General features: G+C 38.7%; 1 protein-coding gene across 14 annotated transcripts in view; it reads left to right on the top strand.

Annotated features, from left to right (window-relative positions):
- Positions 1 to 17600, top strand: part of Cadps2 (calcium dependent secretion activator 2) — a 535166-nt gene that overhangs the window by 120081 nt on the left and 397485 nt on the right. For all 14 annotated transcript variants that reach the window (XR_015685524.1, XR_015685523.1, XR_015685522.1 and 11 more), the window contains 1 exon segment: positions 6922 to 7035. Coding sequence is in view for 9 of the 14 variants with exons in the window: in XM_087657185.1 (XP_087513311.1) it covers positions 6922 to 7035 (114 nt within the window). In the remaining 5 variants the exon portion in view is untranslated.

Raw genomic sequence — 17600 nt, 5'->3', positions numbered from 1 at the left:
GGTATTGGGAACTGACTTTTAGGAATGGGGATGGGTTAGAAGGGGTGAGAGGGCCCACAAGTGGGAGGAAAGCAGGGTGTTCCACCAAGATTTGTGTAGTCATTAGGCATTAGGGCAGAGATGAAGGTGAAGCCACAGCAGCCAATCCACTACAGAGATCAGGATGAGACTGGGGGATTAGATATGGTGGAGAACATGAAGAGTAAGGATCTAAAGCCTGACCTGCTTCACTGGCCTGCTTGCCATTCTGTCATGTTGGCTGTCGGGTTCCCTTAGAAAGCCTACTGGAGTTGGGGCTCAGATAACAGTATCAGTGGGGAGAAGGTGGAGGGGATCTACTGATCCACTGGAAGTGAGGTGTAGGGTAGCGATGAGGGGCGGCCACAGTGGAAGCTCTGCTGTAGAGATGGAGGTGAGAGGATTGGGTTTGGAGGAGAGGAGGGAGCTGTGAAGATCTACAGTTAGAGAACATATTTCCCTGGCCTGGGTGGCCTACAGGTTTCACAGGGAATGCCTGCTGGAGTTGGGTACTGGGAAAAAGGGATGAATTGGGGGGATAAGTGTTGGAAGTATAGATCTGTGTTTTCCATTGGAGACAGGGACAGGGAGAGAGGTGAGGCTGCAGAAGGAGACAGGAAGGGAGCCCAAGAGGAGCTGGAAGGAATGGAGGGAAGGGAAACCAAAATCAGTGTATATTATGTGAAGAAAAAAAAATCTGTTACTAATAAAGGGGAAAAGGTCAGGCTTTAATTGTTTTAGCTATCAGTTGTGTGTGTGTGTGTGTGTGTGTGTGTGTGTGTGTGTGTGTGTGTGTGTTCATGTACATGAGGGCAGTGCTCATGGCGTCGGAATGAGTGTGTCAGATATCCTGGAGCTGGACATACAGCTAAGTGAGTCACCCGACATACAGGTCCTGGCAAATGACCTCAGTTCCTCTGCAAGAACAGTATAAGTTCTTAACCGATGAGCCACCCTTTCAACCTACAAAAGGTCATTTATGAATTTTTATTTTTAAAAATTACTTGTTTACATAATATCATTACCATGATTATTGTGTGTATGTATGTGCAACCGTGTGTGGTGTATTTACATTAATATCATTACCATGATTATTAATTGTGTGTATGCATGTGTGCATGTGTGTGCATCCGTGTGTGGTGTAGATCAGGAAACAAGTTTCTAGAGCTGCTTCTCTCCTGGGGATTGGACTCAGGTGATCAGCCTTGGGAGGAGGTACCATAATGGCTGAGCATTCTTGCTAGCCTGTTTATATCTTTTTTTTTTTTTTGGTTCTTTTTTTCAGAGCTGGGGACCGAACCCAGGGCCTTGCGCTTGCTAGGCAAGCGCTCTACCACTGAGCTAAATCCCCAACCCTGTTTATATCTTAATAGGTTATTTTTTAGTGGTGTTTTGAATCTCTTGTAACCTCGGTCTTGAGTGTGAGAGATTTTCCATAAGCTTCTTGCTTCCACATATACACAGCCTATTCTATTTTCAGCGCCCTTACTCTAATGGCACATTTGTTAAAATGGATGGTCCGACATTGATGTGTCATTACTCTCCAGCCCTCAGCTTATAATAGGCTTCACCGTTGAGGCTGTATATTCTGTAGGCTTGGATCAATTTATAACGTATCACCGTAGTGTCTGTTTCCCAAGAGTCCTTTGTGCTTTGGGAATTCATGCATCACTCTCTGGCTGACCAGGGAACTGCTGGTCATACTCTTCCCGTAGTTTAGCCTTTTACAGAAGTCATGCTGCGGGAGCGACAGAGTCTTTTCCAGATTGGAGTCTCTCACTTAATAGAATTCATTTTGTTTTCTGCACATCTTTCTGTGGTTTGGTAGCTTATCTCTTTTTAGTGTTGAGTAATAATGCTATTCTCAGGATGTACTGTACTTTATCTATGCTTCACCTACTGAAGGACACGGTAGAGTTGGAAACACAGTTATGCAGGTATTAGTTGGCACATAAGTTTTCAACTCTGAGTAAATAATGAAAGTGAAATTTCTGGATTATCTGTCAACAGTCTGTCTACAGAGGTTTCAAATGCTCTCTTTGATAAATTATCTCCACAACATTTTCTTACCAAGGATAGCAAATGAGGGGTTTCTGCTGTTCTCTGTCCCTACCAGGATCTGGTCCATTTTAGTCGGTTTGAAGCAGCATCTGCATCTTACTTTGGTTTGCATTATTGTAATAGGATTACATGGAATATCATATGCCTCTGTGCTATTGGTTGTTTATTTTCTTATTGTTGAATTTTTAGAGTTCTTTGTATATATTAGATACTAGTTCCTTATCCACTGTGCCATTGACTGTATTTTCTCCCAGTCTATAGCTCACTTTTTCATTCTATAGATACTGTCTTTCACATTGTAGAAAACTTTAATTTAAATAAATCTAGCACCTCAATTATTGATTTCATTTTATGCTTTTGTCCTTACATCAAAAAAAATCATCAATATAGAACATGTACATTTTTTTGGATTAGAAGAGTCATAGTTATGTATTTTATATATAGACTTGTGATCTATTTTGACTTAATATTTATAATACTTATAAATGCAAGATATTTATCTAGACATGCATTTCCAGATATCCCAGTACCATTTGCTGTAAATACTGTCTTTTCTCCACCGATTGGCTCTGTGTCTTTGTGAAAGATCAGTTGATACTACTTCTCCAGATCTCTTTCTGGGCTCTCTTTCTACTCATTGATCTGCTTGCCTACCACTTTTATTAATTTCAGTCACTTGATCATTGTAGGCATAAACATTGATGGTGAGTAGTGTCGGTCCTCCAACATTGTTCAGTTCCCTCAATACCACAGTGACTATATCTGTTCTTTCATTTTTCTATATAATAAAATTGGATTGTTGATGTTGAGAAAACAATGTGTTATGATTTTTACTGAGGGTGCCTTCAGCCAAGAAGATCAAATAAGGAAGACTTGACATCCTGACAATATTAAATCTACCTACCTATGAATGGGGTAGCATTCTAATTAGTTTTCTTTGCTGTCTTCATGAGTTTCATACTTTTTCCTCATAACAGTCTTGTACATTTGTTAGATTTAGACTCGGGCTTTGCATCTTGGAGATAGTAAAAAATTATATTGTACGTTTAATTTAAAAGTCAATGTATTCATTGATGTTATATAGGAAAGAATTAACTTTTGTACATTAATCTTATGCACTGCAGCCATGCTATAATTGACTATTTGGTGAGGGACTCTTTGTTACAGATATTTTTGGACTTTTTCAGACTTTCATTATAGCCCATGAAGGTAGACACCTATTTCATCATTATCATCTCCTTCTGCCTGTTTTCTTACTGTGTTAGGACTTCCATTATTCTCTTGATAAGCAGTGGTCAGTTGATCATCCATTCACTTCGCTGATCTTGGAGTGGAAGCTGTTCATGTCTTATTGTTATGTGCTCCAAAACCGTCTAGCTTTGTAGACTTTAAAAATAGAGTTTAGGTAGTTCCTCTATATTTGTAGTTCATGGCAATTTCTTTAGGATTGTGAGTGAATGTTGATTTTCTTAAATGCTTTCTCTAGAGCTACTAATAGGATCATGTGCTTTGTTTTCACTTGTCACGTACATGATAGGTTATACTCACTGAGTTTTGACTGTTGAACTGCACAACTGTGAGAAATCTTACTAGGTTCTGGCTCAGCAATTGATTCTTATAACTATTAGATTCAGATTTTCCAACATCTCTTGAGGATTTTGTGTTTATATTCACAAGGACTACTAATCCAAAGCCTTCTTTTCATCTAATGGAAATTTAGAATTTGAATCATAATTAAAGAGGTTTTTCTACCAGTAATGCATAAAGGGATTCTCCCCTGTTTGCTTCTAATTTGGTCCAACTTTTATTTATTGAAATCTTTGAACTCGTATCATTGTGATTATGGTACAATTTATATTTTTCTGGGGGGATAGCCAGTGTGTTTTTTTTAAGATTTATTTATTTATTTTATGTATATGAGTACACTGTCGCTGTCTTCAGACGCACCAGAAGAGGGGCATCAGATTCCCATTACAGTTGGTTTTGAGCCACCATGTGGTTGCTGGGAATTGAACTCAGGACCTCTGGAAGAGCAGTCAGTACTCTTAACCACTGAGACATCTCCAGCCCCAGCCAGTTATATTTTTATGCCACTCTGGTATTGACTATAGTTAAAAGTGAACCTCAATAAACATAAATCACCTTTTGAGTAATATTTTGAGCTGTTATACATGTATTCATTTCTAGTTGTTTTATGTCTATCTCTTGAGTATAGAAAATCCTTTTATGGAGCTACTTTCTGGGAGCTACCATAATTTTGTTTTTCTTTCCCCATTTCATCCATGTGAAAATATAACTACTTTGTGCTAATTAAATGTCTTTATCGACTCTCTATGTAACTGCTACTTTCAGTAGCATTTTATTTCTTAAATGGAACTGTAATGTCTTTTATTTAAATGCACATTCATTTAGAGATGTAAATTTATGAACTTGGTCATGAAAAACTTGCAAATAAAAACATCACACACCAAAAAAAAAAAAAAAAAAAAAAAACTGGACCCAAAGTCTATATGATCCAGTATAGTTAATTAGGACCCAAATGGAACCTATGGAGGTTTATGTTAAACTTTTGCACTTTCAATATTGAATATATGTTATCCACTTATCCACCACCAAAAAGAAACAGTGTAGCCTTAGAAATTTTTTTATTTGTAGAAATTGGATCTTGATATGTAGATACATACTTGTGCATGTTTTTAGGACTTTACCAGTTTTGTTGAGTTAATGATTTCCCAATCTCCTTCTTTGGCTAGTATCTTTGTGTTTACCGTACCTTAATTATTGGAAAGTAATTTTCACAAATAAACTTAAAGAGATAAAGTAGAAATTGCAAAGATCATATTTTAGAGGCATTTCTCAAAGGAGTAACAAAATCTTTTGGACTGAAGAAAAGTGAAAGAGACACAAGTTATTTGTCATGAAACGTTTCATCCAATGAGGGAGCTGGAACAAATGGTTATGCACGTTTCCCTCTATGTCACTGCCATTCTTACAAGCATTTCCATTTCTGGTTTCACTGGACACTGGATTTGCAGGGTGAAACACCCTTTGTTGTGACGACCATAGCTTGGAAACTAACATGTGATCAGTTGCCTCTCGCTAAGCAATTGTTGCTCCAGTTCCATTTGGTCCTTTTTTTGTGAGCTGTTCTTAGAAGGCTAAAGTGACTTGTTTTGTGTTGATTGTACACATGCATACGAAAGGTGCCCGCTTTCATTTTCTTCATGTTGTGGGAAGAGGGATTGCAATGTAATGATGCTGTTCCTTGTGGCTATACTTCAGCCAGGCTAGCTTCTAAAATGAAGGCAGTCACACAGTAAAAAAGTGGACATCTTCCTCTTTCAGTCCTGGAAGCAAGACATTTTAGTTTTATATATATATATATATATATATATATATATATATATATATATATATATTTTATATATTTTTTTTAGCACCTGGGTACAATAGGATACTTATTTACTAGTCTCTTAGTACCAGGACAGTTTCATTTTAAGCTTTCTTGTTTGTTAGACATCTAAACAAAATCCAGTTTTGGAAAGAACTTGTCTCCCTCATTTTTGAATGGCATTTTAATAAGCCCTTTGAAAAGATTTAAAATTACTTCACACCAGCTTTCTTTCTGAAGCCAAACCATACGGGTTTGTTTACCTTTCTAATCCTGTAATCATTTCTCCACAGCATGGTTCCGCACACTTCCCATCCCTCTGTAGGTTCCACAACTTGACAAAGTCCTCCAATAGGTCTAAAGAGGGTGGGATAGGACAGAAGCATCACTGCTTTGCTGGTCATTATGTGTTCCTGCATACATGATTCCCAGAACTGCCCTGTTCTAGTTGGACATGATTATGACATTTCTATATCTCTAGGCCATATTTGCCAACCTTTGTGTGTGTGTGTGTGTGTGTGTGTGTGTGTGTATGTGTGTGTGTGTGTGTGCGCGTGCACGCGTGCACATACGTCCTGGCATGAAAGAACACAGGGCACTGAGACAAATGTTTTCAGCGACCCATACTGGCTTTAAATCTCTGTTTCTGCTATCATAAAATTAATTATAATTTTTTTTAAATCAAGAGACACCCAACTTTTTTTTGTAATGGAGCTTAAAATTAGATAGCTGATACTGCTGTAGTTGTCTAGAGGGCATGATGGGTGAGTCACAACGTGTGTCTAAGCTAACCTCAGTGCTTAGGACAAGCAGTAGTGATGGTCGCTGCATTCCCAGTGGTGATTAATTTGTGTTATAAATTTGTGTTCTCCCAGTGGACTGGACTTGTTCCCAGTTCACCAGTGTGATCACTGGTCTCCTGAATTTGTCGTTTGATCACAGCTCCGTTTGTTTCAGTTCAGGCGTTTGAAGCATGCGTGTTCATGGGATTTGAACTTTTAGACGCCCGCACTCATTTCTTTCAGAAGGTTCTTCATCAGGCCTTCGCCGCTTATTGCCTCTGGCTGCAGAAGGGTGTCTACTCCTTTTCAAGAGTTCTTACCCTCTTCGCTTAGTTTACTCAGCACTGTTTTCATACATCAGGCTCCCAGAAAATTTTTCGGTTTCTCCTGTCTGTGCAAAGCCAGTGAGTGGAAGCTAACACCAGGAACTCTGTGTAGGGGAGACCTTTGGAGTCTATGTCTGTACCTCCATTCTGAGACGTGCAGGGAAGTCACTTGGTTAAAAAAATGTTCCTAAGTACAAATAGTAAGATATTTCACTTTTACTCGAAAGGTAATTCAGTGTCTAATCAAGTCTACATACAGCGAATGTAACTTTTAGTACCCGTTGTAGTATATGTATCAGGTGATTTATCCATTCACTCCTTTGTTTGCTTGTTTTTCTTGTAGCTTAACAAACAACAGTTGCAGTTACTGAAAGAACGGTTCCAGGCCTTTCTCAATGGGGAGACTCAGATAGTAGCAGACGAAGCCTTCTGCAATGCAGTCCGGAGCTACTATGAGGTGAGTAGAGCTTCCTCTGTTTCGGGAACTGGGGTGCTTTCTGAGACCATTTCACCAGTGTGGCAAGGAGTCTTTGAGTTTTTGACTTTCTCCAAAGGATTTCCGCTTCTATTTTGCAATTTAAAAACTCTAATTCCACAGCCTGGTTTCGAGAGATAAATAAAATTGGAAATTACTCACATTGTTTGCGAGGTAAAGCGTTTGGAATCATTTTCTGGCAGTGACTGATACGGCTGAGTCTAGCTATCTTCCGATTCGCATTCATAAATGATCCTTTTTAATCAGGATTTCAACAGTAAATTACTCTTATGCCAGTTTGCTCTTTAGGGCTTATAATAATTAAGGGCACTAATTAATTTCAAGACAATGCATTCTCCTTTCTTATTGAATGAATAATATGACCAATTCCATCTTGCTGTTACTTCTGACTTTAGCTTAGGACTCAAATGGGAATTCTGTCTGTATTTCCTGTGAATGCTTTGCAAACGTTATTTGTTTGTTTCAGTGAGATGCCAAAAGACCTTAAGTTGGAGAATTCACATACGCCCTAAGCATCTCAGAGTCATTTGGAGAACAGGTTCCTGTCATTGTGCAAATGCCTTGTACGAAATCATAATATTCTGAACTTCCCTGAGGCAGGGGGTATTGTACAAAACAGATGTCCAGCTGCTTAGGCTTTGCGATTCATAGATCATATGTTACTTACTGTATCAGACCACACGTATATATTGAATTAAAGGAATACATAGTTACTGCAAGTTGACATCTTGCTAACCAAGGTCACATGATCTCAGGCTATCTTAAGAAAATAGGGTTTATATCTTACCTTGAAAGTTAGAGCGTTGCATGATGAAATCTCTTCCCAAATTTTAAAAGATGAACATAACATTACATATATGTACACAAAAGCAAGTAGTGAGGGAAAAAAGCACTGTGGATTTTAGTGAACGCTGCCTAGCTCATGTCAATTAATAAAATAAATCAATGGGGCCATTTTGGATTTTAATCAATCTACCCTGGCACACTAAGAGAAAGGTGCAATTGAAAAACAGTGGATGGATGGGTTTTTTTAAAAATTATCTTTGTAACGTTTGCATGAATCTAAAATTATTCCAAAGTAGGTGTCTTCCTTTTCTAAATCGCATCAAGATTTATAGTGAACTCTACATCATCAGGGCAGCAGGTATTAGTAAAGATGCAAACAAATTAAGGAAGCATAATAGAGTACCTGGAAATGCACTGCTACAATAAAATAGTATTTGACCAGAGAGCAAATACATGATACAGTAGAGAAATGATAGCCACTCCGAAACATACGTTCTGGAATAAGTCTATACCCACCTGCAAAGAGTTAATCTATATTTGGAATTTAAACCTTTCACAGAGTGGGTCATAGGCTTAGATGTAATACTATGTAACTCCTAGAAGAAGCAGAAAAAAATTATATATGACTTAGGGTTGGACCTTGACTCCATCCCCGAGAAAAAGGAAAACAATTGATAGAACTGTTAGAAGATACCTTCTCTAAAAGAGTTCCAACTGCCAAGTTAGTGAGAAAGGCACAGACCGTGGGCTGGTGAAACACTTGTAAGACATGCCTAATAAAGTGTTTGTATCCAACATATGGGGAGAACTCAAGAATTGATCAATAGTGAAACAGATTAGGATGACCAAAACTCGACACCACACGTAGGGAGCAAAGAAATTCGAAGGATATAGACTACTGCCAGATAATTACAAATTAAAGAAATAACGAAATAGCAGTGTTTGCATGGTCGTGACACAGAATTGATGCTATCATAGTCAAAGGTGAAGCTGCAGGAAAACTCTTGTTTTAAACTGATAGTCATGGTTTTCTTAGGTTTTTTGTTGTTGCTTGAGAAGCTTTTTTTTTTCCCTCACTACATCTTTGATTTATCCAAATAGGCTGTATCTATTTGCCCTCTGGAATTTAACAAATTTAATAGTTTGTGCAGCTTATATGTGCATATAATATATATTTATCAATCTACTGCCCATTCCTTCACCTCCAATTCCTTCTCTGCTCCAACTTTTCCCTTCCAACTTTATGTGTTTTTTAAAAAGTTCACTTAATCTACTTAATGGTTCCTGTGTGTGCAGGAGTGTGGGGCTGTCTATCTTCTAGAGAATGGGTAGCCCTAGAGTCAGCATCCAGAAGAAAACTGTCCCTTCCATCAGCAGCCATCCATTGTCCATAACTTTCAGCAAGAAGTGGGATTTCATGAGTCCCTCCCATGCCTATATAGGGATTTGATTGATTTTTCTTGTATTGGCCTTGTGTGTGTAATTACAAATGTAATTGTGAGTTCATGTGAGCAACAGGATTGCTATTTCCAGTAAATACTACTTTTTGAAGACATCTACTAGGTCTTACTCTTAGAATCTTTCATCTCTACTTCTGTGGTAAGTCCTAAGCCTTGGGGTCAGGAGACATGATTGACCTACATGTCCCATTTAGAGCTAAACATTACCTAGCCTTTTATTCTCTAAATGTTGACAAATTGTGGATCCTTTTTCATCATCTCCTACAGAGAGAAAATTCTCTGATGAGAGGTAAGACATACACCAATTATGGGGTATAGAATAATAACATAGGGAGTGATTTATTATTATGTCCAATTATCATAAGCTGTTTTTAATAAGCACAATACAAAGGATGTAAAGTTTAGTAAAGCATGCGCGCTTGCTGTGCTGATGAAATGAATGGCTGTAGTGAAGTAAAGATGACACCCATTGTGCTCCTCCTGAGAACTGCATTTTCTTCTGAGTTGGACGAATCAGAAGACATTGGTAGAACCGTGCTTTGGGAATGTTGACTATATCTTCTGTTGTTTATTTGTTAAACCTGGAGATGCTGAGTTTAGCAATGGAGGGTGTTTGTGTTATATGTGGTCCCCAAAGTAAAACTGAAGATCAAAACTGACACAGGGAAGATTTTCCTCTGTCATCCTCAGAAATGCCAATTTACTGAATGATCAAATGGCCTTTCCAGGTTACTAGTCTCCACAGCAAATGGCTGACTGTGTCTGCTGTGACCGCTGTGCATACAGAGAGCTACTCAGTGCACATTTCTCCTTAATGCCTGGATTTTAGATAGAAATCCCACATATGTTTCTTTCTGTATATTACTTGATGAAACTATTTATTCATGAAATGTTCATTTATTTAAAAGAAAAGGAAAGTAACTTTATCCAAACAGGACCATACTAGAATTAAGCACTTCTGGGAATTTATTTATAATGTTCTCATAGCTGGATAAGTGTATCTTTGCATATACATGTACTTATGCTTTTTATAGTAAATGTTATTTAGTATGTAACATGAGTATATATGCTACCCAGGTAATAATGACATTCTATGGTTAGTTTTATCACATAAGTACCATAAAATAATAGATGATAAAAATTATAAAATTTCATTAATAATTTTCCTCATAAAATTCTCAGAGGGAAAAAAAATGAACCCAAACAAGTAAGCTATGTAATAAGTCAAGAAGGCTGTAGGGAAGGGAATAGGATTAGAAGAAAACCAATGTCATGTAGCCTACCAGATGACTTAATATAAGGTTGTAGTTTTCTAATTATTGAGGGGATCATTTTAAATGTGTGTCTTGTGTTCCTGAAGCATCTGCCTAGATAGAAGTCATGGAATAAACAATGGGTTTAAAATTATTCATATTTTTTCTGTCCATAACTGTTAAGGGCTTTCATTTGGTTGTTTTTGTATGTGTGTTTGTGTGCATGCATGTGTATGTGTGTGCCTGACTTAGTGCGTGAGTGAGTGTGTGTGTATGGGGGGGTGTGGTGGTGGTAGTGGTGGTGGTGGCAGCTTTCAATTTAACAGAGATGATGGTGCACAAGGGTAGACATTAGTTTACTGCAATTTGTTACTTTCCAAGATGCTCTCACCATCTGATAGCTGCTTCTGCTTCATGGGATAGTGGTGGATTTCATTACTTAGAATATTGGCATTGTGATACCATTGTGTTTTAATTATTGTTGGCATAGTTGGTACATGGAAAAGTTGATGGCCTTTCCTTGAAAACTTCCAGTGGATAGTTGCTACCTCACTCACTCTTTGCAGTGTAATGGAGATTTCAGGTTCTGAATTTGTTTCTATGGGTGTTAGAGTCTTTTCCTTTTTTTTTTACCATGACCAAAACGGTTGGTCGGTTGGGGGTGACTTTATCTGCAACTTCCCACAAAGGATGTATAGTTGTTTATTATACTTATTTTCTTCTCTCCCCAGAGACTGGGTGAGAGTTACAGATTAATTTACATTCCTTTTTTAAATGATTGTAGGGACGTTGTGATTTGAATGAGTAATGGCATCCGTAGGCTCATATATTTGGTTCTCAGTCAATGTTACCATGTGGGGAGGCTACGGAACCTTGAAGAGACGGAGTCTTTCTGTAGGATGCATGTCACTGGGTGAGGGCTTTAACTTGTAGCCTTGCCATCTTCCACTTAGCTGTCTGTGCTTTCTGCATGTGTGTGGAGACATGTGATCTCTCAGCTTCTAATTTAGGATAACTTTGGTCATGGCCTCCTAAGCATTATGGATGGGTAAATAAACTACCTTCCACAAGTTACTTTTGGTCATGGTATTTATCTCACCAACAAAAAGGAACTGATACATAGTGTTAGCAAGGAAAAGTAACCAATACGTGGTATTAGTATAAATAGTATCACTCCCACTGTGATCACTACTATTAGCCATTCAGCTTTTGCATTTATATAGGGATGAAAGTGAGAAGTCCTACAATAAATTAAGAAATAATTTCAGTATCAGTTCATGTGAAACTCGTAAATAAGTATTCCCACTTCAAATTTTAACTAAATTTGACTATTCTATATGCAACATGGACTCAAAAATTGGAATTCAGGAGGTTTCAGTTTAGGTGTGCCTTCAAGAAATAGTAAGTTCTTGTTAGATAATTGTTTTGGGTAATTTTATGTCAACTAAACTCAAGTTAGAGTTATCTGAAAAGAGGGACCCTCCGTTGACAATATGTCACCAAAAGGTCCAGCTGTACACAAGTCTGTAGGGCATGTTTTTAATTAGTGATTGATGGAGTAGAGCCCAGCCTACTATAGGTGATGCCATCCCTTGACAGGTGGTCCTGTGTTCTGTAAAAGAGCAGGCTAATCAAGCCGTAGTGAGCAAGCCAGTAAGCAGCACTCCTCCATGGCCTCTGCAACAGTCCCTGCCTCCAGGTTCCTGCTCTTTTCATTTTCTACTTCATTCAGTGATGTACTACATCTCGGGTGGATACTCCACTTGGTTTCCTTTGGATTCGACTCTCCTGTTCGTGAATCATGAATGACCCCTAAAGGATCCTCTCTTAATCCTAGCCTCCTCCTCCATTGGATCGTAGCTATGTAGTATGCAGGTTCCACTCGGCATCCATCTACGCAGCTGTAAATCATGTCATCGACATGGACTGTTGTTGCCACATCTGTAGCAGGAGAAAGATAACCTCAAAACCTCCTCCAGTTGTACAGTGCTCTGGACATTGAATGCTGTGTCTGTGCATTCTTCCATTCCTTTGGGTCAAATGACCTCGCAGTTCTAAAATATGAAGAACAACACAGAACTGTAGCTCAATTCTGAACCTCCAGAATAGATGTCCAACCCATGATACTGCTTCCTTATATACACTCTTAATTCCCAGTTCAGGTAACAGAGGACTTGACTTCAGCAGCCGGCTCTTTCTACAGAAATAATCCGTGATCTAACTCCCCTCCACCACATTCGCTTTTATCACTGCCAATGCATGGAAATTAGGAGCTTTAAAAGGCTTTTTGTTGTTTTGTTTTTCTTATGCGATTTCCATACCTTTTTCAGACTTAGTATAGCACATGTTCCTTAGCCTTTATGCAAGCTAGGAGGGAAATGGCTGGAAGATAACATTTAAATGTTTTAATGGAAATTCTGTCATTTTACCGAAATAGAAAGATTTGCTTTGCATATTCTAGAAAGTCTTTGACCTGTCAAAATCTCGTTTTGAACTTTGAAATAATGCCATGGCAGAGGCATTCACGGAGAATTGATGATCGCTAAGTAAACCAAGATTGGCAGCCTGTGGCAGGAGGGATGAAAAAAAAAAAAAAAAAGGTCAGTGCATTCACAGATGAAATCCTCCAGCCGATAATGAGAAGTGAGATTTCAGGTTTGCACCGAGTTCTGCAGATCACATTGTATTTGTTATTTTTGATATTAGCCGTTTGAGTTCACATCATTTTTTTTGTATATGCTAAGGGTGGCATTGAGAATTAAGCATTCTATAGGACTCTGGAAAATGTGCTTTTGTGTCTGAGATTCACGTCGCTATTTAGAGCATCTAGGATGATGTTACCTGTCAGCAGGCTGTGTAGTCACTTGCATTATTGATGACATCTACCTTCCAAATGTAGACCAAGTGATGTGCATATAAAAGCAATATCTGACAATAATTGAAAAAAACCAATAGTATCCAAATTGATCTCTAAGCAATTTCAGAATAAACCGAGCTTATGAATTTTCCCATGTCCGTGTAACACGTTTGTGACAGACACCACGGCAAAGCCTCTGTCTAATCCATTTCTTTCTGCATTTTAATAATAGGGGAGTGGGCTGTTCAACCCTCCATTTAGTCCCCAATATAGACAGGAAAGGCAAATAGCTCTAAAGGGCAGAGGTACAAGCAGATAGCTTCAGAGTAGCATTCCCTAATTCCCACACTCAGCCCCAGCTTAGGGTGAGCACATGGGCACATTTAACATGCTTATTGTTACATGATGTCATCTATTTTCGTTCTTTGGCATTGCTTCAAAATGGAGATTTTTGTGCTCCTGTGTATCTGTGATTCTTTCGAGTGTGTTTGTAGCCACTGGACTCTTAGACTGTCTAGTCATTAACTCAGTTCAGTACCAGCGAAGCCATAGAAACTGCATGCCATTTTTCAGAGGATCTCTGAGCTGCCACACTGCTGAAGGTCCCTGGAGAGAGTCCCATTTGGTCACAGGTTTCACTGGATGAGGATACTCCTTCGGTCTTTGTGTAACTTTGTATTTTATCCTCAGAAGTTTGTCTTTTTTTTTCACATCTAAGTTTAATTCTCTTCTCCATTCTACCAACATTGTCTTAGGTGACTAGTTTCTGCCTCACTACTCTTCTGCCTAAATTTAGAGCTAATATTTCCAAGTTTTGAGTCACAAGAGCAAATGATCCCATTTCCTTGTTCCCAAAAGTGTCATGAAGTTTTATATTTGCACAGATGTTACTCCTGGGTCTGCTCAATGATTCCCACTATTTATCTTCTGTAGCATTTGTTCAGTAGTGCATTAAATCACTGGGCTTTTGTTCTAGAAGATTGTGTTCTTTAGTTTCATGGGTGAGATCTTGTTTTCTGTTTATTTTTTAAATGAACTTGTTTTAATCTTTCTTGCAAGACACATCTTCTACAGACATATGTCTTTAATTTAGTTTGAAGGAAACCATGTGTATCCCAGTTAGCATTCATAAGGGGCACTGGTCTCTCCTTACTATATTCAAATCTTTTCTATCCCTTAGTTATAAAACTAAAGACAGAATGTTCATGAGAAGGATAAAATAAAATCTCTGACATTGTGAACAGCTTAGTCATTGATCATCTGTCTCTCGGTACATTATTGATTTCACTATAGAATTTAATTACTTATTTCTGTATAGATTGCCATCCAAATGTTGACCAAAAGCCCTGTTTTTATGACGCCAACACATCAGTTCTTTGTCCGTCATCTGTGTATATATGTATGTATATAAATATATGTGTGTGTATATATACATGCATACAGCAACAGTTAATAAAAAGAAGACATGAATTTGAAAGAGAGCAAGGATGGGTATATGGGAAAGTTCAGAGGTGGAAAGGATACAGAGAAATGATACAATTATGTTGCAACCTCCAAATATAAAAGAATGAAAAATAATGGCTTCCGTGTCTTTGAGTCCTCTCTAGGGTTGCCCTCATAGATTCCAGGAACTTTCCACTACACTGGGTCCCCCACCCATAAGGCTCCCAATTCCACATTCTCTTTCTCTACTCCCTCTATGTGATCCTACCCACTCCTGTCCTCACTTGCTCCCCCCAGTCCACTCACAAAACTTATTCTATTTTTTCTTCTTAGGGATGTCTGTATATCTCCCCAAGGCCCTCCTCTTTACCTAGCCTCTCTGGGTTGTAGCTTATCATTTACTTAACAGCTAATATCCACTTATAAGTAAACATATACCATATTTGTTTTTTCTAGGTCTGGGTTACCTCACTCAGGATGAATTTTCTAGTTGTATCCACTTGCCTTCAAATGAGTACTTATTTAACCACTGGTAAAGTTCTGTCTTATATCCTAGAAATATATGAGTGAATAAGGAAAGGGTGTAGTCTAATGAAACAGACAGATGTGCTCATTAAAATGGTCATGGCCCACAGCTTGGAGTGTGTACTGAGTGGGCCCATTTCCCTTTCTAAAGTTTTCTTTGTGTATTGAACAATACTAGTTCAAAATAAAAAATATTGTATACCTAGGAACTGGCATTGCATATATTTTTAAGATTTGTGCACTTTTTTATTTATGCATATGCATCTGTTTCTTTGTGTGTTTGCCACATGTGTGTGAGTACTGAGGCTAAATTAAGGCATCAAATCCCCTAGAGCTGGAGGTGCATACAGTTGTCCGTTACTCATCATTTGTCCTGGGAACTGAACATGGATACACTGGAAAAGCAGCCAGTGATCTTAACTGCAGAGCGATCCCTCTAGCCCTATAACATGTGATTTCTTTTTGTGAAGTCATGAAAATTAAGCAAGATTATTCCTGATAGTGTGCTTAGCATCTGAAACACGCTGTGTTTCATGTAAGTTAAACTACATGAAAGTGTTAATATTTGGCAATTTTGATATAGCAAAAATGTCTACTTCATATCAGGACACCTAACAGCACTTGAAGCAGCTACATTGAATTCTACTTGGTATCTCACCCAGGTCCTTTGGTAGGTGGTGGTAATTTTGTCAATTTTCAGTCAGTGTCTGCTTGTCTTGCTGAAACATTGTAGATAGTATGTTAACCTTTTTTCCCCCTTTTACAGGGGTAGATTCTTAAAGTCCCCAGGCATATACCTCTAAGCAGTCATTGTTCGTAATTTTACAGTGTTTGAGTCTTTACCATTAGGACATATCTAAGAATGTACATTTATACCCGCATTATGATGTTGTTTGTATCCATTTGTAAGTGTCCCTGGTTTAACACCTTGTGTCCTTGCAATGCTATCAGGTATGAGTGTGTGTGTGTGTGTGTGTGTGTGTGTGTGTGTGTGTGTGTGTGTGTGTATGCACATGTGTCTGTACACGTACTTTTATTCTAAATTTGAGTGTCAGGTCTGGAGCCCACTGGTTTCTAAGAGACAACTAGACTTGCTCAGTGTTCAAAGATTCAGCTTCTCTATGCCACAGCGTTTGGCTCTCTGCATGTTGCATTGAAAGCTCGTCCTGTACAAGTCTCATTATGGCACTTCTGAAGAGGTACCTGACGATGGTTTTATGCTGTCATTGCACTAAATGCTTTTATGAGTGATTGATTGTTAGCAATGAGAAAAGGCGATTTCCTGGTGCATCAATGCAACCCACTTTTCTTTATTCTTCCCACTCGGGAGGTCTCTACGCTCTTAAGATCTACCTGGAATTTTCCACCCCACCTCTGAGCCTGTGGGTGCTGGCCATTGCCTGTGGGCACCCAATCCTGGGCACCCAGCTATATTATCTCCTCCTCTCACTCCACTGCTGCTCTTCTCTCATCCTAATCTGCCTCCCTTCCAGCTCCCTTCCCCTGCCTACTTTCCTCCCCCAATTTCCTTTTCCTATAATCTTTTTCTGTCAAAGAAACTTCTATCTACCTAAGGGTATAGTGGAGAATGATGAAATGGAAGTCGTTAAGTGGTGAAGATAGAATGGTTAAATTGTATAATGGCAATTGCATGAATCACACGTAGAACATTTCTACTGTAGTGAACTCTAAATGTGTGGACTTTTAGAATAAAGGGTAAGAGCTGGAGAGATGGCTCATTTTCTGCCCTTGCAAAGGACAGGAGTTCGGTTCTCTGTGCCTTCCTTGCAGAGTAACATAACCACTTGCAGCTCCAGCTCCAATGAATAATCCAATAATCTTTTCTGGCCTCCTTAAGCACCACATGGACACACACACACAAACATACACGCACACACACACACACACACATATAAACACCACAGGTATACACACACACACACACATAAACATCACACGTATGCACACACACACGCAGGCACACACACACACACACGTAAGTACCACATGTACACACACACATGCACACACACACGCACACACACATAAACATCACACGTACACACGCACACACACACATAAACATCACACGTACACACGCACACACACATAAATATCACACGCACACACACACGCACACACACACGTAAGTACCACATGTACACACACACGCACACACACATAAACATCACATGCACACAC

This window comes from Rattus norvegicus, chromosome 4, assembly GCF_021556685.1.
Source record: "Rattus norvegicus strain SHRSP/BbbUtx chromosome 4, alternate assembly SHRSP_T2T, whole genome shotgun sequence".
Lineage (NCBI taxonomy): Eukaryota > Metazoa > Chordata > Mammalia > Rodentia > Muridae > Rattus > Rattus norvegicus.
Note: the sequence above shows the minus strand (reverse complement) of the source record. Positions and strands in the feature narration are given on the sequence as shown.